We start from the raw sequence: 26,443 nt of genomic DNA, 5'->3' as shown, positions 1-26,443 counted from the left end.
GGCCCTTGCTGGCCCTGCCTTGCCCTCCTCCTCCTCCTGCGTCTCCTCCGTGCGGCCGGTTGTAGTTGGTGTTCGTCTTCTTCTTGGAGTTGGAGTACTTGCAGTGCTATCAGGTCCCCCAGGGCCAACATCGCGAGTCCTGCCGGTAGCATTTCGGAGTGGGTGTGGTTGTGGGAGGAGACTGGGTGTGCAATTTATGTGTTTTCAGGCTGTATGGCCTCCACCTGTGGTGATTCATTCCACCTGTGCAAGCTGCTCTCCCCTTTGGCCGAGCACGTCCCGCACACAACGCTGCAATTCGAGGAATGGCATCTTGCTATTGCAATCATGTATTTGTACCCGATGGCCGTGTAACATTGGTTGATATGTTCATTCGGCTATGGTCCCATTGTTTCACATACAATCTTTGCAGTCGCGAACAGACTTGTGAAGGGTCAGTGGAACGTAGTACTCGAGTAACGGTGGACCCTCATGCATCACTGTACCGAGTTGCAACGACGGCCGGGGCGTCCCATTTGTGAGTAAAGGCAGTTGCCATTTTCACACACAGCCGCACTAGATGGATTAATTTGTGATTTCAAGCGGCCACAGATGCCTTTTCGACGTGATGTTGCAAATGAGGAATTCGAAGGGCGGCGCTTTCGGTTATCAGCTAGCGGCGAGGAGATGCCCACAGGTCTGACTGCAAATATAACGTTCTATTGTTCAATGTCCTTGGGACAGGGGCCATGGCGAGGATGCATGATTGATTTGAATAGTTTGGGATGCGCAATAGCGAAGTGGACGATGAGGCCGGACGTTCCCAAATACATGTTACTTCACAACACTGGAATTACGGGCTGGGGCACAGTGGATTTTGCAGGCTGCATAACACACAGACTCAATGGAATACGCACATGTTATGTGAGTATGGAAACAGGCGTTTTCATTACGGGATGAGGGAATGATGAATGGATGCATGGGCAGATGATTTGATACAGTGTTTGCCATGTACAGGGCTTCTTGGAATCTGTCCGCCTCCCCTGCGCTATGTGATGCAGGGCTGCCATAGTGGGACCATCGTCTATCTGGCCTTGTTGAGCCCTCCCTGTCTCGACGCGCCCTCAGACACTTGTGTCCATGCACGTTACCAATCCCATGTGATGGATTCTGTTTTCACAGACGCATGCACAGGTACACTCCTTTGTGATGGTGTTTACACCTCGATATAGATAGTTATGAGTCGCAAGTGGTTTTGGGGTGGTGATGATCCTTTGGAGTGGGCTAGCATGCATATGGCTGTGGATTTAGTGTGATCATTGAAGTGAGTTGTTCGAATGTAGTTCTGATGGCCATTCTGTTCTTTTTCTTTTCTTTTGGTTGACAGGTATCTCCTCCCCTTTTGCCACTGACATCTGTATGCCACTCCTGCAGATGGCTTTTACTCCCGACACCTGCTGCTTCGTGTTAATCAGTGGAGCAGCATTACGATCTTATGGGACGATCGCCAATGGGCCACATGCCCTTACGCAGTACTAGTGGCTCGGAGCAACATTTCGGCCTTTCAGCTGGACTAGTGCCTCCCCATTGGGACGGCCCTGCGGTTCTGTGCGCTTCCATGTTGCCTTTTCGTACAAGAATGTGGCTCTGTGTACCATGAAGGAACAGGGCGTCACACAAGAAGTAGCTGGTCATTTCTTGCGGATGCAGCCCACAATGGTGAAATGTGTTTTGGAGTTCATGGCCTAATGGCTGTATGGGCTTGGTGAATTTGTTGTGCATTAAATTTCCATTCTGATATGGGCCGTGTAGCGTTCTTCTTTCCAAGTGATGTGGCATATTCCTATTTGGGGAGCGATGTATTGTGAGGAGATCTGCATTGGGTTCCAGCTTCGGAGTATAGTTGCGTGGTACTGTGCTGGGCGCGTTTGCCTACGAAGCCCAGTGAGGTCAGGGATGAGGGCTGCCAATATGACTGTTTGAATGATGTCATGCTCAGGGGCGGGGATTAGGTTTTGTGTAACAGATGCCGGTCAGCCAGGTGGACTGGTGGAATGATGTGATTTTCGGAATATTGCTGGTCACAGGTGCCTGTGTTTGCGTGCGTTTCTTGGTGGGGGACTGTGGTCATGTCCATTGGAATGGCTTCTGTATTCGTGCCATCTGTGCCCTGCGGCTCCCATTGGCCCCTCTTGAGATTCTTTTGTTCGTTGGCATGCATGGGTGACTTGTACATTTCACTGGTTGCATTGTGACTTCATTGCACCTACGGGGAGTTGTACTATGTGGCCAGGGAGCGGTGTACAGGCACTCAGTGGGGCCGTTTACGGTTGATTCGCGATGCCGTACTTCTCACCATGGCGGAATGGTACTTTCCGCCGTGCTTGATGGCGTTAGGTACATGTCCGCTAGGGTCGGAATTCGCGTACCCTTGCGCCATGGTGGTATTTACGGTTTGGCATGGCGCGCGCGCGCGTACTTGGTGCAGTTAGCGTTGGCGTTCACTACGGTGTCGCTAATGGCATCGTACTTTGCGGTGACGGGTCATAGTCGCACCGAGCGCTATTCGATGGCGGTATTGCATTTCCGCCATCGTTTTTCGATTTCCGCCAGGGTCGTAATGAGGCCCAATGTCTGAAATTGTCTTGTCCTAAAATATAACTTACATTTTTAACAAATACATCAACCAATTTCTTACTTCAAGTCTTTTTAGAATATAGTTTTGAATTGTATCCACCTCTTAGGCTTCTGATAGCAAGTCTTTCTTTGGCATAGTTTGAGTTCAATGTACAACTTTACACATGACAGGTTTTAAAATCGCCAGCTTCTGACAGAGGTGAGTAACATTATTACACCCATTTTTGACAGATTTATTCCAGCAACCATCTTCAAAAGTGGACTTTGTTCTGATGACATATACTCCTTCTGATATTATATTTATGTGGATTCTTGAAGTAGAATGATGTTCACCACCCAACAAGGAGGTTGGATCTTTTTGGGTGGTTGGTGAGCCATGATTTTTGCAAATTTAACAGCCAGGGAAAAACAGATTTTTAGAACAGCTCTGTGTTTCTTTTGCAATGATTTTGCTCTGTGGGCAGCCAAATGATGGGTTTTGGCAGTGGTCTCCTGTGTTACCACTGACATAGGCCAAAGTGGATGGTGACCTATTTTTCAGATTTTTACTGCGCACTTTCTGGTGATTTTTAGCGAGCAGCATGCTTTCCGGTGGCCCTTCTGATGTTCCTGATGCAAGCAATGCACAGTAATGTTGCAGGGCCTGGACTAGTGGGCTGAAACATCCCACAGCACGCTCCCTCTGTGTGCCAGCTGCATGCACCACTTCTGCACTAAATTCTATGAATTACCCCCTGTGTGTTCCACATGTAATGAAAATATTGATCTTTTATGTAGTGCACATGAAAAGGTAAGTTGTCTCTCTTAGCCTGCTCTTTGCTTAGGACCAAACCCCCTGTGAACTTCAATTTGCTACTAACAGAAAAGTGAAATAAATGATGTTACACCAAGAGTGTGGGGCTTCCTGGGCATGGGCTGTGACTGTGTAAGGAGTCTGCCAAGACAATACATCCGCATCAGCCTAAGAGTAGGAACCATGGGGTCTCTACCTACTACTCAGTTTGTGGTAGCTGGGTTTGGGGGGCACTGGTCTTTGGCATGGGGGCTGGTTGTCTAGACTTGATGGGTAATACCTGCTGCTAATACATTTGTATGCTGGATGACTCAGGTAAGTTCCACTAGGACTTAGGCCTGCTAGCAGCTCTGCTTGATGGTCTCCACCCTCATTCCTTAAAACAGGAGGATGTGAACCAACTAATTGTTATTTATTTCATCAGCCTTAGAAAGACAAAATGCTTTGTCGGTTTATCCAGAATACAAACATGTGGCTTGCAGCGCGTACACCAATCTCTACAGCAGATGGGTTTACTTGCTTAAGGAGAGGGGAAAACAAGCTTTGGTACATGGAAATGTAATTTTGGTGGGGAAAGCGACGTAAAATCAAAAAGTGATGGATGCACGGCTTTGAATTAATGATCAAAACTGTCCTTGCTTAGAGAGCCTACCATATCATCATAATCCATCTGTACAATTAAGAAGGGGTTGGGGAGTGACCAACCGTACGCGCTCCGCTCCGCTCCGCGTTGAGCGCCCGCCAACTCAGAACAAGGGGCGACAGACAGCGACGGAGAGGCACGTGATTGGGCACGCGAAACGGTGAGGAGCAGGGTGGGCGGGAGGCAGTGGTTGCGAGCAGCTTTCCCGCTTGCCCGCTCCCAGAAAATCGCTTGTGATTAGATCGAGAGTTAAATCCGTGCCCCGGCCCACGCACAACGCTACTAGAATCATCAAGGCGGATCCTCATCGAAGTTGTGACTGCAACGGTCATGGGCAAGGACAAGAGCAGGAGAGGCACGACGCAAAGCAAAATGGAACAATACGCGGTGCCCACACTGGCCACGGAGCCGACACAGGAAAGATCGGCAATTACTGAAGATGAGGAACCCGAACCCTCTCTCAAAGACATTATGAACGCCATAGCCAACTCCAGAACCGCTATGGAGATTAAAATGGACGGCATCAGCACAGAAGTGTCCCTCCTACGCCATGACTTGCAGAAACTCACGTCCCGCACGGGAGAGGCGGAAACCCGCATATCCAACACGGAAGATGGCCTCCGAAACATCCATCAACAGATGACCAGAGTACTGCAACGTGTTAAGACTCTAGAGGAACGGGTGGAGGAAGGAGAGGGGCGCTCTAGACGGAACAATATACGAATCCTGGGATTACCTGAGAAAAGTGAAGGCCCCTCCATGGAACTATTCCTTGAACAACTACTCATGGACCTATACGCCCCAAAGAATTTTTCGAAACTTTTCTCCATTGAACGTGCACATCGAGTCCCAACAGGCAGACCAACGCCTGGGGCCCCACCCCGCACTGTGATTGCCAAAATCCTAAATTACAGAGATCGCGACGCGATACTGCAAATGGCCAGATCCAAGGGAGCCACGACCTACAACGGCGCGAAAATCGCTTTCTTCCCGGATTTCACACGGGAAGTACAAAGAGCACGCCAATCATTTGACCAGCTTAAGAAGAAGCTACAGACCCAAAACATCAAATATGGTCTCCTGTTCCCGGCACAGCTGAAAATTTACCATAATGGCACAACCGTGCACTTTAATGACCCAAAGGATGCATGGAATTGGGCAGAAAATAACCTGGAGGGAGATTGGGGCCCCACAAATAGAAGGGAACGTGAACGAAATAGACCGCGCCCGGACAGATCCCCGAATGCACAACCACTACAAGGCCAGGATGGACTACCACCAAGAGAAGCCGACTGAAGTGTGCGGACACATGCTGATAGCAATGCACTGTCAGAGCTTTTCCCCCCCCCCACATTGAAGAAATGGCGGCTCGAGCGGGGGCCCCCCCCCTCAACAAAGGTAATAGGACCAGCGCCGAGCAACGGCGACAGAATCGCAAAGAAGTTATATCGAATGTATTGATTGTTTGTTCGGTCCGAGCAGACCCTTGTCAGGCTCGGCCTAATGTTGGGGCGACAGGTACTTCCAGTTGGGGTGGAGTATGGGGAGGGTACGAGGGAGTTTGTGTTTAGGACAGAGTTTATTTGTTTGGTTTGCTGCTCTAAGATCAATGCGCGCAATAGGCTGGGGTCGGGTTCCAGGGGGGCGGATAAGGGGCAATGCCCGGAGATACACACAACATTACCCGGCATGTCCGATTCCCGACCACCATGACTGACCACACCGCTGAAAGCAAGAACAGGTCTATTAAGATAATGACCTGGAATGTGAATGGGCTAGGCAGCAGTATCAAGAGACGCCTTGTACTCCAATATTTGAACCGTTATACGCCCGATGTAGCCTTCCTAACCGAAACGCACCTGGCGGGCACAAACTGCAACCTCTTCAAGCGAACTAATTACCGCATCGCGATACACTCAGGTTTCTCCATGGGAGCTAGGGGGGTGCTGATCCTCGTGCACAAACGACTTCCACTGACCCTCTCATCCGTCACACAGGACCCAGGAGGTAGATTCGTTCACATAACCGCGACTCTTTGGGAGCGGCCTATATCCATGCTAGCCGTATATGCACCACCTACCTTACTCACTGCACTACTTGAAGATATAACGCCAATGTTGGCGGCGGACTCCTCGAGCTTGATGGTGGTGGGGGGAGATTTCAACGAGGTCATGCACCCAGAACTTGACCGAACACACATCCGCTCGAGAAATCCAGCTACGCATACCAAACTAGCCACGTTCGCCGACGCAATAGGCCTGAAAGATGTGTGGAGACATTTGCATCCTGGCACGAGAGAATACTCTTTCCTCTCCGGAGCACACGCCTCATTATCTAGACTTGATTACTTTTTTCTCCCGATCTCCGAATTACATCTAGCAACCGATGCACACCTCCTACCCAGAGGTATATCGGACCACTCCCCGCTCGTAATGGTGCTCAATACACACAGGCCGATTCCCCCACCCACGTGGAGGCTAAACAATTATTATCTGGGCTTCCCCGACCTAGTCGAACATATCAAAAAAGGAACAGAATCATACTTTGAACTGAACACAACCTCAGTGGATAGCCCTGTAACATTGTGGGAGGCATACAAACCCGTACTGAGAGGGGAACTCATATCCCAGATCGCAGCCCATAGGAAAAAACACGCCGCGGCGATCCGGGCGGCCGAAAAGCGAGTACAAGAGGCAGAGGTAGCTCATCTATCCCAAGACCTCCCAGAATCCCATCGCGAATTACAGCTAGCACAAAAACAGTTTCAAAACGTCGCCCTGGACAATGCCAAACAGGCACACGCAGCGATGCGGACCAGAGTGTACGAAACCGGGGATAAGGCAGGCAAAATGTTGGCGTGGCTGGAGAGGCGTGACGAGGGGCTCCGACATGTTAGAGCGATCAGAACACAGGGGAATACACTAGTGACAGCGGACCGTGACATAGCGGAAGAGTTCGCAAGCTACTACAAGGAACTCTATGGACCGCCAATCTCCCCCATTGACACTACACCCATCTCGGGAATCACCCTTCCCTCCCTGACACCTGAACAAAGAGCCCTGCTAGAAACCGACATATCGGAGAATGAATTGTCTGCAGCCATAGCCGACCTTCAACCCGGGAAAGCCCCGGGACCCAACGGCCTTCCGGTCGAGGTATGGAAGAAAATAGGCACGAGCGTAATTACACCACACTTGCTGAAAATGTATGAAACCTCCCGAAACAAAGGGTCCCTCCCACAAGACCTGAGACAGGCCACCATAGTGGTCATACCCAAAGCGGACAAACCCCCAGAGTGCTGCAGTTCGTATAGGCCCATTTCCCTTATCAATACAGAAACCAAAATTTTAGCGAAAACCTTAGCCAATAGATTGCAGCAAGTTATACCCTCCTTGATCCACCCGGATCAGTGTGGTTTTATGCCGCAGAGATCCACGCGGATGAATATACATCGATTATTCATGGCGATGGAGAATGCGACCACCATCCGAGACCCGTTGGCCCTGTTGGCCGTAGACTTCGAGAAGGCCTTTGACTCTATCAGGTGGGATGCGATCTGGGAGATAATGCAAAGGATGGGATTCGGGCCCCAGTTTATGAGCTGGGTTAAATTATTGTACAAATCCCCGCTAGCAGTCACGAAAGTGAATGGTCACGTGTCAGGCCCCTTTGAAATCGGCACAGGAACCAGACAAGGATGCCCACTGTCGGCCATGATATTCGCAATAGCGATTGAACCACTCGCTATACTGTTAAGAACAAACGAAACATGGAAGGGATTTAGATGGTCTGAAGCCTGGGAAGATAAGGTGTCCCTATACGCGGACGACTTATTGGTTTACTTACAAGACCCGGTCAGATCCTGCCCCATAGTGACTGATTTACTGCAGAAATACGGCTCCTTCAGTGGCCTGAAAGTAAACTGGGACAAATCCACCTTATTCCCACTTAAACAAGAGGGAGACTCGATCCCGCCCCAATGTCCCTACCGGGTAGAAAGGGAACAATTCAAATACCTAGGTATTCTAATAACAAATAAGCTGACTGATTATGTGCCCAGAAACCTGTACCCAGTCATGACAAGATTTGCAGAGGATGCCCGTCACTGGTCATCCCTCCCGCTGACACTACTGGGTAGAGCTGCACTCTTCAAAATGATGACCCTACCCCGCCTACTCTACATATTACAAAATGCCCCATTACACATCCCTTCAAACATATTTAGGAAAATAGACCAGACACTCCGCAGACTGCTGTGGAATAACGGTCATCCACGCATAGCCCTAGCTACACTCCAAAGATCCATATGGGAGGGCGGAATAGGACTACCCCGAATGCAAACATACTATTGGGCCAGTCAATTGATGAAAGTGAATGACCAACTACACGGCGACACCGATGCACCACACAACAAATCTCTAGAGTCGGACACTCCTGGAAAACCCATCATGCTGTACCTTTATAAGAAAAGAGACCGCGCGGCTACTCCCAACATGCGCGCACAGCTAACACAAATCTGGACAGAAGCACACAAGTTCGTGGGATGGGGCGACAAACTATCGCAGGCCCAACCTCTGTGGAACAACAAGAACCTTCCAGGTGTATACACGCTCCCCAGGTGGCCGAACTGGTCCCGGCAAGGTCCGCCCATCTTGGGAGACGTTGTGAAAGATAACACCATGGTCCCTTTTGCAGAGCTGGCTCTCCGACTTGGACTTCCCCAAACCGAACATTACCACTATGCTCAACTACAACACGCACTACGAAACATCCTCCCCGAAGTGAGCCCCCTACCGGACTTCACCCCCATTGAGAGAAATCTACTCCCGGAACCAATTACCCGGAGAGTGACATCGGTTCTATATAGTGCCATAAGTTCCTTTGGCACACCAGATCTACTGTCACTGCGGACCAAGTGGGAATCGGACGTGGGGGCCATACTGCCGGAGGAATGGGTCATGACATTGATGTTCCCTAGGGAGATAGCGATTTCATCAAGGCTTAGATTGGTTCAATTAAAGATATTACACAGAGTATACTATCCCAGGGTGGCCCTACACAGATGGGGAAGAATAGATGATCCGAACTGCCTGCGATGCAAAACGGAAGAGGGTACCTTTTTCCACATCATATGGGATTGCACACATATACAACCACTTTGGGAGGCATGCTGTGCGGAACTCTCTAGAGTTATGGGGAAAACAGTTCCCAGAAACCCTAAGCTACTACTATTGGGGATAGATGATGAAATTGACCTATCTAGATATGAAAAACTGCTCTTGTTCACCACCACCGCACTTTTGAAAAGGAACATTGCTCAAAAATGGGGCTCGGACCAAATACCGAGCTATGAACAATGGAGAACGGATGTGGATATCTGTGTCGCAACGGAATACAGAGTATACGCGGCCAGAGGATGCCCGGCAAAAGCCCTGAAAGTGTGGAGGAAATGGGAAGATGCCCAATGACGATTATAAAACAACTGGACGCTGCCTGCGGGCTCAACTAAAGCTGTCCCCCCCCCCTTTTTTTTCCTTTGCAAACATATGTGTACAACATCTGAAACAGCCAGTAACCCTCTCCGGCAATGCGCATGTATTGATTGTTTACGTTGTTTATTTGTTTAACCTTGTTTTTTCCTAAAAACACCAATAAAATGTGTTATTTAAAAAAAAAAAAAAAAAGAAGGGGTTGGGACAGATGCAAACCAGTCTTGGTCCTGCCACCAAAAGAAGCAGTCCAGTCCAAATCGATAGACCACAGTCCCTTTGCATGTGAAGACAAACAATCTCAGCCATGTATTGTCTTCTGATGTCACAGATTGCACAAGAATCACTCCAAACCTCAAAGGCAGTTCAAGGGGTTTTGTTGAAATATCAACTGCCCTATGTCCCTCTCTCTCTCTCATTTCAATGCACCTCCTACCCAGACCAGGTGTCCTTAGCCCCATAGTTAGTATACAGTGATTGTTTCACCCTCAGTATACTGATCGCTAGATGAACTGAGATATTGACCTAAAATCCCTTGGCCCTATCTCACTAAACTCCCACAGGAACCTCCTAACTTTCCCCACTCTACCCAGTTTTAAGTGCTCTTAAAGGAGGTTGGATTTGTGCCTTACAGACACACTGCTTGATTTGTTCTTCTTTCAAGCTCACTTCATCCTCTCTCGCTCCTCATCTTCCTACTACACTCCTTCTCCCAGTCCACCCGCCTCTACTGTAATCCTTCTCTGTCCCTCCAATGTCTCTTATACCTTCTAGTCCTCGCCTCCACCCTTTGAAATTACTACTCCTCCTTCCACCACACTACCGCTCCCTCCTCTACTTAACGACTGTGTCCTCCATGCTATGACTCTTTTCTCCACTCCATGCCTCCTGCCTCCACTTGTCCACACTACTACTCTTCACTCCAAGTTATCTCTCCTCCCTCCAAAATACCATCACCACTCCACTACAATTCCCTCCTCTACACAACCTCCACTCCACACACCCCTTTTCACTCACCCATTCCCTTCAAACTCACTCCCTACGCTTTCTCCTAACCACAATTGCCTCACTTCCACTCACACTCACAATGCTGTACCACTTTCACTCACTAGCCAATACCTCATCTTCTCTACACTTCACTGCTCCTTCCTCCCTCCTCCTGGTCTCTTGTCCTTCCAGCTCCGCCTCCGACCTCATCATGAATAACCCATACTTCCTGCTTCGTGCAGCCCCTTTTTATTCCACTATCCCTGTCTGGATTGGTTCTCTGTCCCTGGCCACCCAGGAGGTTGTAATGATCGGCAAAATTACAAGTAGGAGGCTGATCCCTACCCACTTCCTCGGCCCAGGCATACCTCAGAACAGCAATGGTGGCTCATGAAGTTGAAAGTCCTTGTTTGTGTTAGGAGGCCAAGTTCCGAGCAGTGATGGTGTTGCTGCCCTGCTCTCTCTCCACTGATCTGCTGGTGGTCAGGTTGTGGCTTTTCCATGGAGAGTGATACTCAACCCAGGCTCTCACTTTGCTGGTTCTTGTTGTTTCCTTGTTCTGATGTTGGCTCACTAGAAGAAAAACAAAAATACTGGCAAGTATTTTGTCAAGTAGGTATGGCATGAGGCAAAAGTGGAATGCTTAAAAACAGGTGGGTTTACATCTTGAACATAGTAAGGGATAGTTTATGGAGATCTCTATTTGCCGCAGGCCAACTGTGAAATAATCACCCATTCCTGGCTTTTTTACTCATACCACGTTGCCTTCTTTCACTTGAAATCCAGCATTTATAATACATACAAGAATTCAAAATAACATGCACTAAAATCACCAGGATTTAGAGAACATTATTCTAGAACTTGGATTCCACATATTTTTGCGCAACAAGAGTCCTGAATGAAGTAGTGATGTTAGGTGAGAAAAGCATGCAGTGTTTTGTTTGCATTACCTGCTTTTGTAAGCTTTAGAATTTCATATTGGGTAGTTAGTTGCACTGTAGATTATGGTTGTGCAGCAAAAGCATATGAATGTACCTGTCAATTAAATGGCTTCCTCCCATGGGGCCAGCTACCTATAAGTAGATCTCCAGAGGTCTTTGTGCAACCTGTATGTGTATGTTAGGATTCTGGAGGGCTACCCCGACCTTTAAGTCATATTCAGTGAGACAGATTTGCATCATTTAGTGTGGATGCAGTAAGATATGTAAAATATGTAATTGCAATGCAGTGAACGTATTAGTGCTCTTTGAGTTTTACCTCTGGTACTGAGTAGCCTGTAGATCTCATGCGGAACTTCAGGGTGCTTCTGACCCTGGTGGCGCCAGCTGGAGCTTATGGGGCTAAAGGGGTGCATGGTTTGAAGCCACAGCATGCACAAAAGAACAAACACTGGAGCTCCAAATCTGATCCTTGACCTTTGGAGGCAGAAACAATTAACATAGGTTTCAGCTGTGCTCAGGGACATACATTGGTGAGACAGACCACATGGCACTAGCAGCATGACGGGGGCAGCGCAAGAATATATTGTTGAGCTAGAACGCATGATTTCCTTTGGGCACAGAAACATGGAAGGGGGTGCAGCATTGACATTTATTGTTCCGTGCTTCATTCTTTTCAGACAGGGTTCTGCTCCTCCAGCCACTTGCTCCAATCTCTGAATCCCGTGGCATCTTTCCTCAGGTTTCACCACCACAAAGCTTTTCACTTGGTCTCATCTCTATATTCTTTCACCAGCTGTCTATTTGCCTCCCCACCTTCTTAACCCCTACCTTCTCGGGTACGTCCATTACCACTTTGGGCACCAAACCTACAACAATTCAGGTTTTCCAGTTCCCTTCTATCGCTCTCTACATCATCACCGCTTCGAGCACCTCCTTCACACTTTCGGGTATCGTCTTCCATTCTCCCACTGGCCCTCTGGCTAAATTTCTTCCCAACCTCCTTGACCTTTTCCTCCCAAGCCTTCAGGGTCTTACTCCTTCCACCCCACTGGTTCTCTTGATCCCCTGTCTTCAGGGTCTGTCTTTACCCAGGATCCTGGGCCTTTCCCACAGACTCTTGTCTTCTCCTTACCCCAGGCTCCTTATTGTCTTCTCCAGCCAGCTGTCTCCTGCTCTTCCCAGGCTCCAGGGGTCCCACACGTCTCATGTCTTCAGCTCCTTCAGCTTCTTCTCTAGCTTCCAATTATCTACCTCCTTCCAACTTCCCATAATGGTACTGTTAAATGAGATGGGGATTTTCTGCCTGGCTCCCCCTCTGGGGATGGCTTACAGCAGTGGTGTGGGGCCCCGGGATTGACTAGTCTCTTTCCTTGGCTGGTCCTCCTTTTACCTGCTAAACTCTGACACCGCCTTCCAGACTCTCTCTGTGTTAAAAGAAATCAGGTGTGTTGGTTTAATATTGGGAACTTGGGAGTCATAGTTTTCTGGGCCTGTATGGGTCTCTAGCTTCAGTTGGCTTGCAGCTTCAGGAGCCACAGTTTCCATATACAGGTGCCAAACACCCTCTTAGTCTTTATGTTGCTGGCATAGGACTAGCTGACTGACCCCAGCATACCCTGGCTTGGCCCAGGTCTCCTTTTTTCATTAGGTGGATTCAGGAACAGTTCAGTGCCTAACACAGGAGAGCAGAGTGTACAGGACCTGCTGGTTTGTGGGAAATATGTTCCTCAATTCCCTTAAAGGGGTCACATTAGTGAGTATACTGTGAGTACCTGGCTGCCACGTGGGGCTTGGTGGGATCAGCCCTGGGATCCTCCCCATGCTGACCCTAGGCTCAGCATCACATCCAAGTGGTGGCAGCTGGCCCCCTTACCGACCAAAACCATCCTCCAACACAATCGCACATGGGACTCCATCACAGTTTATGAATTAGTTGCAAAACAAGAGGCAAGGATGACATGATTCAGAGGCTAAGATTACATATTAGGCATGGAATGCTTCAAGCTGACTTTAAATATAGAGTTATGCCACCAGAAATAAGCTCACAGAAAGAGGCTGTAGTGAAAAAGATCAGCCCTAGCAAGATGCCCAAAGCCAAATGAGACCCCTAATACTTCTCATCTGCCACCAAAGCAGAGCAGGAGGGCAGGCCGCCCTTTACAGGACCATTGCCAGAGCCAGTGGCAGGCTCTAAAGGGAACTGCTGGTCACCAAGTTGTTATTAAGGGATCTAGAGTCCACAGAGAGCAGCGGGCAGTAGCAGTGCAGACCCGATTTCCATGGCTGCTAGCACAGAAAATAACAGGAAATAACCACTGGACAGGCTACTGCCAGCCCTTCTTGCACTAACATGGTTCTTGTTAGTTTAGTATAGGCTGCGCATTTTACGACCACTATGGCCACTGGGAGTTGTAGTGCCTTGATGAGCCTGTCCAATAAAGACGCATGTTGTACTGGAGAGCCGTCTGCGCGGAGATAGCCCCTCCTTTTCCAACATGACAGCCTTGTGTGTACAGTTGACATAAAATAGGCGGAGTTACTGTCCACCATCACTTCCTTGGCTTTGTGTTTATCGAGCACAACAATAAGTGCTACTAATTCTGCTGCTTGCGCTGAAAAGTGAGACGGTAGTCTGGCCCTCGCCACTACTTCAAATTCACCATTTAATCTGTGTCTTACTACTGCTCAGCCTGAATACCTCTCCCCACTAGTTTGGTCAATTTTCAAAGAACCATCAATGAAAAGAATAGGCTACACTGCGATATTCCACGATGACTCTGATGGCATTAGGATATATTGATTCATCAGTCCTGAAATATTCTGAATTATCCCTTGTCAGCTTCTCGGGACATGGGGTACTGTTTCGCTCGGGGTAAAATTGCTCCTGGTTTAAGCTTTATTTTAACCTCCCCTATTCCCTTCAATAGACCTATGTCATAGGGGCCTGTGGGTCGGTGGTTCTCTGTAACCTTTTGCCTTTCACTCTGTGTGCTTCTTCCTCCTCTCTCTTTCTTTCCTTCCTGTCCCTTACTTCTATCATTCTTTGTCTATTGTCGTACTTTCTGTGTTCATCTGCCCATTTATCTATCCTTTTCTGGTTCCTCACTGTATACCTGTTCCCATCGATCCCTGTTTTTCCTTCCTTTCTCATCCCTCTCAATCTCTTTTCTCATTCTGTGTCCTTTTCTTGCTTGTCCTTATCTTCTCTTTGCCTCAATTCCTCAATGCTTTTCCCATCTAACTTGAGTAGTATCTGTCCTCCCATCCATTCTTTCTGTACAAGCGTTACCTCATCAGCCCTATCCTTTTCTCCCTTCCATCGCTACATTTCTCGATCTATGTCTGTCTATAAATTCGACCTGTCACCTCTTTCTTCCTTATTTCGTATAAACTTACAAGTGTCTTCCTTTCTTTTACTCTCTTCTGGACTGTCGTCACTACTGTAAGCGGGGGGTTCATCTGTTGGGTTACTATACCCCGCCGCTGCCTTCAACTACTTTAAAAGATAAACTCCTATCTCTTCTAGATTTACACTTTTACTTTCGGGCAAGGTAAGAGGAGCTGAGGGCTCAAACCCCTCTCTCTTATGTTGATTAAGCATCCACTCCTTCGGTGGCGGGTCCTCTTTTTCCTCTTGGTACATCTTCCAAAGTTCTGAAATTGACAGTTTTTCTCTAATTTCTTTCCTGTGTATGCAGCATGCACATATGTGGTCATGTGTCGCAATACCACTTTTGACAATGATCCCCATTTGGCCATGGCATGAACATTTTATCCGCTGTGCCCTCTACCCATTCTGCACTGTACTGTTTGAGTTTGGGTGCATGTTTTGGCAGTGTCTTACAAAGGTGCATGAGAGGAATGTCTTTCATAATGACAAGTCTCAATTGACTGTCAATGCTTACCAGATCGTTCCTTTTATTTCAACTCAAACCGCCACCTTTAGTGTTTTAAAACAATAAATATGAGCAAGCACCATCAGTCGCTGCTCAATCCTCTTCTATTTCAGTTACCTATCTATCTTTTGATTGGCACCAATCGTTTACTACACCTTAACTCCAAACACTGTTGCTTTCAACCTTTCACAGTTCTATTGCTCCTTGATACTTTATACAACAAATAATATTTTAGACTAATCACACACTACACATTAATAACCACCATGATCACCTTCCTATAATTATTAACCATTTATAATAAGGTGTATACTTCTCTCGCCTCTACTTTTTTACCTTTTTTTATACAGGGTTTAAGACATCACCTTTCACAATCCTGACTGTGTGTTTTCTCAAATTATCTCTACTCCCATTGGAGTTTGAAATGTCTTCTTCCAATTCCCTTGAACTAGGATTTCTAGGTGCTATCTTTGTCTACACAACATTACCCATTACTCAAAATATCCCAAGCCCGCCCCTTTATATTGCCATTTCCCTTAGTCTACTTACATTCGTTAATCAACTCGAGGTCTTCATTATCGTCTTCTCGCTGAATCCGAGCACTTCGCCTTCAGTCCGCAGGGTGCCGTGGAAACCGAACAGGGATTCAAAGAGGACATGCCCACTGTCTCGATTCTTCTTGCAAGTTTATTTCTATCAGCAGCTCTCCACAGGAAACTCCAGGATCTTCCAGCTAAGGGCGGAGGATGCTGGATCGTCTGAAATACTGGAGAACTGGTTTGGATTTTGAAACCATCCACACTGCTACCACATCAGCTTATTGCCCTTTGGAATGTGCTTATGGAATGGTTGTGATCACACCAGAGTAATTCTGAGTCTAAATAACGAAAACAACTCAGGAAGATGGCAAAGTAATGTTTTATTACCAATTATCTAAAACAGGGAGTTTATAACGAACATCAACAGACATACGCTCAGTCTCTCGATGATCTTAACACAAAATATGTTTTTTTATATGAAAAACCCATCAGAGTGACGTCATACTACATGGCAATAGTGAAAAAACTTATCAAGGGGTGGGGTTGGTTAAGGGAGACATGTAAGTATACTTTTATATAGGGGCTAAAATTGTTATTGGTTGGTTTTACCAGGTGAACAACTTATGCCTACCTCTAAAAACATGTCATTTCACAAACATTAGATACACAGATTCTCATTCGTCTTCAAATTATAAGGTATTTCATTATATGAACTAATACAATTATTTGGCACGCTTGTGCCATGTCTGGAACATTTGGGTCATTTTAGCAGCAGGTAAGCCCAGACCCAGGTGCAAGGAGATAGGGCATGAAACTTCCCCACCACCCAATTAGCCCAGCACCTCCCATTGCCCATGGCTTCTGCCATGAAATTGTTTTTGTACTTGGCCTTGCAGAGTATCCTTGTCTTTGAGAATGCACGGGAGTGAGGACACTCGCTATCGTGTCTGGAACTTCAAGTTCAAGCTCTACTTCCATCCTTGGCTCACGTAACAGGAGACCACGATTTGGTTAATTTTGCAGCTTTTAAATGCTCTAAAGCCTGTATTTAACACCCAAGGTAGTAAATGGCGTAGACTACTCCAACCTTATAACTTGGTTAGACTAAATGGACTAACAATGACCGACTCCCAAATGGCCCCCACTAGAATTGAGGGTTCTTCTGCTGTAACCATAGATTATATATTTTCAAACCAGTTGGGGCTGCAATTTATTGTAGATATGGGAGTTGCCTGTCGTGAAGAGATCGATCATTTGCCCCCATGTCTCCTCATCGACACATTGCATACACATATGTTTCTACCCGAATTTGACAGGAATGGCCAGATCTCATTAAACGATGGTCACAACCGCATAACGCGAAAAAAAAATAATATTCAAGAAGTTTGCACTAAGGCGCAGGCTTTATTACCTGATTTTATTTGTTCAAGTGTATCCAACTCTAACTCATGTGATACACTCATACAGAACTATTCGTCAAGTATGGCGAGATCCAAAGCACGATCATAGAACAAAGCTCTTATAAAACGGTTTTCGAGAGAGTCAATATCTCATTACCTGTCCGAAAAGTAAATGGTAGAATGATTCAATTAGCAAAAAGAAATCTACGTCACAGTATTAAAAGCATTGTACACTCCACTAATAAACGGACCTCTGATCCACCAATTACTGTACAAATCAGAGAACTAAAAAATTCATATAAACAGTGGCTAAAAACTCATAAAAAAGATCTTGCGTTAAAACTGTGGAAAAGAATCGCTAAATTGGCCTTATCGGGTAATGGCAATGGGATATGGCACTTGACCGCAAAAAATAAAAAGCGTGATATAACAGTAAACTGTATCGATGAGGACACATGGGCAAAACATATTGCTTCTACATTGGGAAGTGGTGAATTTGTTTTTCTACCTCTACCGATCCCTGATGTATCTTGGGAATGTAAGGCCTCTGTTCTCGATATCATTGCTATCATTGATGAATTGAAATCTTCCTGTGCCGCTGGCCGGATGGCATATCAAATCTTGTAATTAAAGGCGATTCACCGTTATGGGGTGCTGCCCTCCATGTGTTATTCTGTCACATTGGAATACATGGCATCCTCCCCCCATCTTGGAAATCTAGTAACATCTTAACAATTCACAAGAAAGGGGCTTGGGACAATTCATCAAACCTCCGTATGTTGGCTATGTTAGATTCAACATCCAAAATATTTACAAAAGTTCTGCTACATGAATTGAATACACGGATCAAAGTAAATAAGATCCTCCCATTAAACCAAATAGGGTTTAGAGAAATATCAAGTACCTCTCATAATATTCTCATACTAAGCTCTGCCATTGAACACTCATGGCAGAGGCGCAAACTCGATGTATATTGCGCTTTCATTGAGTTTTCTGCCACATTCGATACTGTCTGCAGGAATCGCCTGTGGCGTAAACTAGATGCATGGAGGATTCCACCTGGCTACTGCATGCCGACACAACTGTCTGTGTCCGCCTTAATGCAGTGGGCAAACTATCAAAATCATTGCCGACCCAATGTGGTGTAAAACAGGGGTGTATGATCGCGGCCATTTTAATTAATTTATATCTTGCTGATATGATTGTTTCCTTTAATATTCATGCTGCCAACCCCATAAAAATAAAGAAGGTGTCTCTGGGCTGGCCAAAAATACCGCCAAAAGTAAAATGATGGTGTTTATGCAGAAATTTAGGCCAAAGAAACTACACTGGACATTAGCTTCAGAACCACTCGAGCAAGTAACGTCATGCAAATATTTAGGTGTAATTGTTGATGATAAATTAAAATGGGACATACACTGGGTCGATTTGAAACAGAAATGTATAATATCACTCAATGCACTTAGCGCATTTATTGGTCGCAACAATGGCTATTGTGTATCGGCTGTTTTGTCCATATATAACACCAACATCCTGGCAATGTTGTCACATGCTGTAGCAATTTGAGGCCAAAAATTGAAAACACACATCATCAGGTATGAAGAAAAACTATTACGAAGATTATTTCGTCTTCCCCAAAAAATAAGCGTTGAATACTTTTATCTTGAATTTAACATCAATGGTATGTGGAACGTCTATATAGCCCATTGTGTCTTACTTTACCATCGCCTAACCACTGTGCATACAGAAACTATTATTGTCCCGTATATGAAGGCCTTCTTAGCCCTTGAAGACAAAATACTGATTGGAACAATTGGTGCTTTAAAGCAGTTACACAAGAAATGGTTATACGAGGGCCCGTCTACATTCCTTGCTGGTGATATAAAATATTGGCTGAAGGGCAAAATTGGCAAGTGTGCCTTTTTAGAAAATATTCACCATATTGAAAATGTATCATCAACTGTTGACTTCTGTAAGGAGAGATGGTCTTGAACGTCCATTCCAAAATATATTTCTGCCTATCCTGCCCCGCACATCTTTCGGACATACTTTCTACTTAAATTTAATGTTTCGCTAGCTCTATCACCGAAATGCTGGAAGAACAAACTAGTATATCATCATACATATTGTCGGTTGTGTGGCAACCTTGTTAATGAAACAGTGTTCCATTTGATTACGGAATGTGAAGGTCTTGTGTCTCTACGACTTAAATATTTTAAGGCATATAATAATGCAGTAAATGTGATTGAAATACCTTTATTATGGTTGGATTTCATCTAAGGCAACGATTTTAACCTAATGTTCTTCATTGTTAAGTTTTATCTGCACGTAGTAGAAATTTTAAAATGTCTACAATAAGCTGATTTGTGTTTTTAATCAAATGGTAATCAAAAAGCTGAATGTATTTTTATATCTATTGTATGTTGTGTTATACAAAGCCTTGTTGCTAAATGTATATCAAATAAATAAACTTCTAAACTTTTTTAAAAAAATGCTCTAAATGAATTATAGTTTGGCATCCTTTGTGTTCGATTTTGCACCTTAATGATAACAATGTCCAGTTTCTATACAATGGTGGCTTCACCTGCATTCTATTCACTTCTCATAGTTAGCTTCTATGGTGACTTAATCTACCTTGCTTTTCAGTATCTGCACATTTGTGGAATGGTTGTTTTTCTACTGCACTTCGTGCATGCGTAATCTTTCTCCTTTATATTGGAAAACTCACTCGATTCTTTGCTTCTTCATTAGTTTCTTCAGGTTCTATACATCATCTTCAGCTTGTATCTTGGGACATTGCGCACACTTATTTATGATGTCATCAATTCATTGGTTAGCTTCTTTTCATACTCCTTCAGTTTTTTCCTCCTGTAGGTTATCATCACATCAAGGGTACATTCGGTAGGGTTGTCTCAATGGGTATCTTCTTTCAAACACTCGCTGCAGTGTTGGTATTATGGCTGGTGTTAGCCACAGCACCATCTCATGTCTTCAATACAAGGGAGGTAGGGGGGCGGGATCACCTGCTGATGAACACAGTTGCTCTTCTAGACTGTCCCTTTTGAGAGCGTGATGTATGGTAGAAAGGCACAAAGGTGAAGGTCCCCTTTGTCAAATTTAAACCCCTCATTGGACAACCCATACTGTAGATTAACTCTATGAATCTGATTGCTGTAAGGTAAACAGTATGACATCCTGAGAGCACTGCAACATTGCAGAGATAGAGAGAGTGGAGGAGTGAGAGTATGAGGATGTGGGGCACTTTAGACAGATAACTAGCTTTCACAATGCAGATTCACTGCAGAAAATGCAGGCAGACTCCTACCGTGCAGCAAACCTCTCCTAAGTAACCTCTGTATCAGTATCCAATATACTGGCCAGCCATTACAAAGGCATAGTTCCCAATCACAGAGAGGTGTGTGCCAAGGAATGTAAAGCTGGCATAGAACCCCCTAACACAAGCACCAATCCACGATCCTACATCCAAACAGCTTAAACCGTAAGTCAATAAGGATAGAACCCTCCCTAGGGGTGGGTCAAGATGTATTTAAAAGGGATGAAGAAAAGGAGTGAGGTGGGCGCATTTGGAGAAGGAGCCAGGTGAGTTGTTAAGGTGGTTGGAGGCGAGGCTTGACACATTTGAGGAGAAGGGGAGGTAGATAAAAGAGGATTGCAGAGGCAGGACAGGGGGACAGCAAGTGCTGAGGAACAGGAGGGTGAGAAGAGTGCAAAGGAGGAAAGATGGAACATCAAGTGTGGGAGGAAAGAGGATGAGGAGGGCGAGGACAAGGGAGGAGGGTGAAAGGAGTGGCAAGCGGAAAGGAGGAATCACAGCTGGGAGAAAGAGGAGGAGGGTGAGAGGAAAGAAGAGGCAAGAAGGAGGCATATTCCAGAGATGGCATAAGGGGAAGGTAAAGGAAAAGACGAAGAGACTAAAGAGAGACGAAACAGCAGGAGGCAGCAAGAAGAGGCTAAAACGAGAAGGCAGAGTAGCATGTTGAGCTCTGAACTGGTATATGGGAGAGAGTTGATCCCTGAGCCAGTAAATGAGGAGCCAGGAGGACTGAGCATGTTGTGGAGCATTTAAGAGGTGCAGGTGAAGCCAAAGAAAAGGGAGGGGTAGAAGACGGAAATAGAAGGAGGCGCACTAGGCATGAGCATGTGGTGTGGTATGGCGGAGAATATGGAGATTGGGTTGGTGGGCCACAAAACCAGGCAATTGCGTGATCTGAGAGACACTCTGATTACAGTTCTTCTTTTGTTTTCACTGTTATGCCCAAACATGTAAATATCACAAATAAACGTTGTTGAACTGTACTTCTCATGTGCCTTTTTGTGGCAACCACTTTACTTCATGACAACCATATTGAAAATAGATTCCGGTGTGCTTACCTGTGGTCCTCTTAGTCCTCTCTGTCCAACAGGGCCTTCTGGTCCCTGCAGGAAAAAACAGTTGTGACATTTTAAACAATTCAAAAAGCATATTTGTTATTGTTACATTGTGGCATTATGATGTTACTGTAAGTGTCAATTTTTGCTTTCATATATACGATTAAATAGCTCTACATGTTAACCTTGATCTTTGAGATGGCAAGCAAGTGGTTAAATGTATAGTTCTGCATGAAAGAAAAATATGGATTTGAAAAAGCTTGATGAAGCAGCTAAGTGAATGAACAAGTGTATTAAGGAGAAAGTGTTTTGATATTCCTTTCTAGACAAATTATGATGCCCTTCCAGTTGGTGCTTCTAAAATACCAAGGATACTCCGAGAAACAACAGTAGAAATAGCATGTCAAAGGCACCGAGATGTCAAGTGGAGGGCAAAACTGAAAAGTAATAGATTCAAATTCAGGTTTTAGGGAAAGAGGCAATCATGGTTTTTGCTTTTCTGATATAGTCTCCAATTGTCAAGTACAATATGTATGTCTTTGAGCATTGCACTTATGAGGTAGTTATGTTATGTTATGTTACTTGGCATTTATATAGCACCTTATATATATATATATATATATATATATATATATATATATATATCATTGGTATGACCTCAAAGCACTGGTAGTAGCCCAGTTTTTGATCCAAGTCTCCAAAAATCCAATTATTATCCCGATGAGGAGGGGTAGGTGGAAAATCCAGAAATAGGAAGTATCTTGATGTTGACCAGCAGTTTGCATTAATAGGGAATCAAAAGGGATTCTTTTTGGCCATAATAGTTGGTCCCTGTTCATGACATTGCATGCTTTCTGCTCTCATTATCTCAAGACTGTTCTGTTTTCAGGAAAGGCAGAGACACCATACATGGTTGAATCCTGTAGAAGGATAGGTCTGTGTCTGAGTCCTTAGATATCATTCTGGAAACTGAAAAGGGATCCAATTTACCTTCTTTGCGCCAGTATCATTCAATTTGTTCAAGTGGGGAATCCGCTTTCCCCGTCCATCCACTTATTCATTTCAAAATCACCTACGCTCCATTATCCATTCCAATATCTTCTGCTCTTCTCCTCTTCTTCCATCTCCTTCTTTGCCTCTTTCCATAAGACCCCCACGCTCCTTTTACCTGCCATTCCCTACTCTTTTCACTTCCCATTACTCCCCCACCTGTCCCACATTCCAGCTACTACTCTCTTCACCTTCCATCCACTCTCCCCCTTCCCTGTAAGGAACGTATTGCCACAGCATGAAAAATGAAAACTCTGCAGACCCCAGAACAAGAGTCTGTGACCTGACTCAGTACAAACAGTACAAACCCAGAGAAGCAAGAAGATGTACAACATCAATTACCTTCCCATCTGTTCTCCCTTTTCTATTTAATCCTCTCCCTCTTCACCTGTCATCCCTAGTCACCTTCCATTCACTCCCTCTTCCCACAATTCCAGTTTACCACCATTCCCATTCCCCCCACCAAGTCTCCTTGGCCTGGCTGGAGAGGATTGAGGGTGAAGCCTCCTGTCCTATGTGAGGACTGAGCAACAAGGTCTGCAACCCTCATTCCATCTCAGCTGCAGTACGCTCCAACAATTCCTCCATGAAAACTGTGGCTTCTCTCAGTAAGCCAAGGAAGAGGGGCTTAGGATTCCGGCATCTTGTTGTGAAGGGCAGACCCCTGAGGACACTGCTGAATGGAATGGAACATTTTTTGGCTTAGAAAATAACATTTTGAAGCATAACATTTTATTTATTGCTTTATTTTTGCGACACATTTTTAATTGGGTTGGGATTGAGCGAGCCAAGCTGCAACAGCAATTGGAAATATAACCAATATCCTCAGAGAAACATACATATTTGGAAACATCTGCTATTTTGAAAGCCGACTCTAGAAAGATGGAATCTTAAGTTCACCAAGGAAGACAACTTGCAAATAATCAAAAATGCCAGCGTCTCGAGGGCTCCTGGTCCTGACGGCCTCACCAACTTTACCCTAAAACAAAACCCTGAAAAATGGGCTGAGCTATGGAAAGAGCTTTTTGATAGAATTTGCAGCAGGTGTGCCATGCCGAAATCGTGGAAAAAAGCTATTATTGTCCCCATTTTTAAAAAAGGGAATCACCTGGAGCCCAAAAACTATCGTCCAATAGCGCTCCTGGACGTGCTGGGGAAAGTATTTGCCACTATGCTGCAACAAAAACTATCACACTGGATCACAGAAAGTGGTCACATGGATGTGAGACAGACTGGTTTTGTAAAGGGAGTTGGGTGCGGTCTGAATCTCCTGCTAATAAATTAGTTAAAAATGGAAGCTATAAGATCTGGGAGAAGGGTCTATTTAGCCCTGATTGACTTCTCGCATGCTTTTGATTCCATTGACCGGGAACTACTTTCGACTAACATGTCGAACTGGGGCTTCCCTGAGAGTTTACTAGCTGCAATCAAGGAACTCCACTCTGCTACTAGCATCAAAGTCCAATTAGATCAGAATGGATCCTTAACAGAAGAAATTAACACTTACTGCGGTGTGAAGCAAGGATGCCCCTGGGCACCGATAATTTTCAATCTGTTTCTATCAGACATCGGTAGTGCAATAGACAATCCTCGATCGTTCTCCCCAAAATGTATGGGTCAGCACTAAGTTGGATGTTATATGCTAACGACCTGATTTTGTTAGACACCATGCCAATCGCCTTCAGTGCAAAATGAATGCAGTAAAAAGCTATGTGGAAACCAATGATCTGCTTATTAACAACGCAAAGAGCGAAATATTAACGCTACAAAATCTGCAAACAGGCAGGCATGGAAACCAAAAAAAATGTAAATGGCACTTAGGAAAAGAGTCACTAAGTACTGTTGAGACCACAGTGCAAACATAAACAATGGTCCCTGGATGGAGATTGCAAAGGTCAAATGCCATCAATTTGCCTGCCAGGCCCTGATACTGAATACAAAATATGGGAAGTTTTCTTTGAGGCCGGTGATTTCTTTCTATCAGCAGAAAGTTATTCCAGCCTTAATATTTGGAGCTAAAATGCATTTGGATGTCCTGAAGAACTTTGGCCTACTCACATCTTTTGGGTAAAAACACTCAACTTGCCAAACAGCATTGTAACAGCTTGCCTGCGATATGAGCTAGGCCTGATTTCCATCAAAGCCCGTTTTAGTTGGAACACTCTTGCTCTGTTTAGAAAAAGCATCTTGCCAGATGTCGCTCCACAATTCGGAATCATAAGTAAGCCTGGCAGTGACAATCCAGAGTGCTTCTTATCGTTGTGGAGTAAAAGATGCGAGGAGATGCTTACAATGTATGAAACAGACTTAAAACGGTTCAAGAAAATCCGGACCTGGTAAAGAAAAAGATCTGGGAATTAGACTGGATTCTAACTGGCGAAGAAAAAAGGGCGGCTAAACTTTGGAAAAAACGTGCCTAGTGAAGCTAGAGCTTACAATAGTCTACAAAACTATGTTCCTGATAACAAGAGAAGATCTTCATACATGCGCTTTTGCCTAAATCTCCTTAAGACTAAAGAAAGAACTAAGAATTGGGCTGGTTTGGACAAGAGGAATGCACTCTGTAGATTTTGTGATTCTAGTGAAGAAACGACTAAACATCTTGTCCTATTCTGTCCTTCACTCCGAACACAAAGAACGAGATGGCTTGGGCAACTGATGGCAGGGCTGTCAATGAAGAATGCAGAAGAGTGGTGGCATCTGATGTTTCTTGGAGAGAACAAAAAACGGACATTTGCACTAACCTTGTTTTTAGGCGAGATTGAAAATGTCTTGAAGTCACGGACAGTGACTGACCAAGGATGATGTTATAGTGTCCAGCTATGTAACCAGACCGCGGCTGTAATCCAATGATGATTGACTAATCATGGCCTGGTCAAGGCTGATATTGACATTTTTAGTAGACGTTAAGCGCATTGTATGTAATGGATGTGTTGAAACGTGATTTTGTTCGGTTTTTTAAAGTCTTTCATAAGCCAATAAAAATAAATAAAAAAAGAGTCACTATTATTATATATGGAGCAACACTAGATGAGGGAGGCCTTTTTGGAATAATATACATTGAGAACCGAATCACTTCTAGGTGCACTTACATTTAGCAGGTAAGGCACAGTCAGATTAAATAATTTGCCCGGTGTAAAAAGTGGAAACTGAAATTTAGGCACTTGGTCTAGGTTTCTGGAAAAGTGTTATTGCCTTGCACAATTAGCGATTGCAGGAGCCATCTAGAGTAGATTCCTTTGGAATCCGCCTGTTTTTATCCGGTGTAAAAGTCAAACGGATTCCATAGGATATGGAAAAAATATATGGTGTTGAAAAACCAAGCGAATTTGGCAAGCGAACCTAGTACAACAGGTGAACGTATTAAATCCACTCTGCTCTCCAACTTCACCTGTTAAATCATACAACATTCTCTGGAGTGTAAGAAGTGGCAGTAAACCCTTTTTCTAACATTTTCCCACTCCATAAGACTTGGAAAATGAACCCCTATGATTGTAGCTTTATTTTCCCCACCGAGAATAGAAGCCTGCACGTTCCAGCATTGAAAGTAATGAGAACCTGCAAAAAATCCTGCAGGCAGAAAGTGAAATAAAAGGCATACTAAGGTCATTTTTTCACACAGCTTCCAGCGTGCTCTGTACCTCAATAACTTTTAATCAATCAATATTCACACTTAAATAGCTCATTAAAACCTTATATC

The 26,443-nt window shown here is 45.0% G+C and overlaps 1 protein-coding gene across 3 annotated transcripts in view; it reads right to left on the bottom strand.

Moving 5' to 3' along the window:
* The window catches only part of COL28A1 (collagen type XXVIII alpha 1 chain), a 1,696,952-nt gene that overhangs the window by 1,371,639 nt on the left and 298,870 nt on the right, over positions 1 to 26,443 (bottom strand). For all 3 annotated transcript variants that reach the window (XM_069648530.1, XM_069648529.1, XM_069648528.1), the window contains exon 10: positions 21,697 to 21,741. In XM_069648530.1, coding sequence (XP_069504631.1) covers positions 21,697 to 21,741 — 45 coding nt within the window. The remainder of the gene's footprint in view (positions 1 to 21,696; positions 21,742 to 26,443) is intronic.

The sequence above is a fragment of the Ambystoma mexicanum genome, chromosome 2q (assembly GCF_040938575.1).
Source record: "Ambystoma mexicanum isolate Mex_15411 chromosome 2q, UKY_AmexF1_1, whole genome shotgun sequence".
NCBI classification, from domain to species: Eukaryota; Metazoa; Chordata; class Amphibia; order Caudata; family Ambystomatidae; genus Ambystoma; species Ambystoma mexicanum.
The sequence above is the reverse complement of the archived record's forward strand: the minus strand, read 5'-3'. Positions and strand labels throughout refer to the sequence as shown.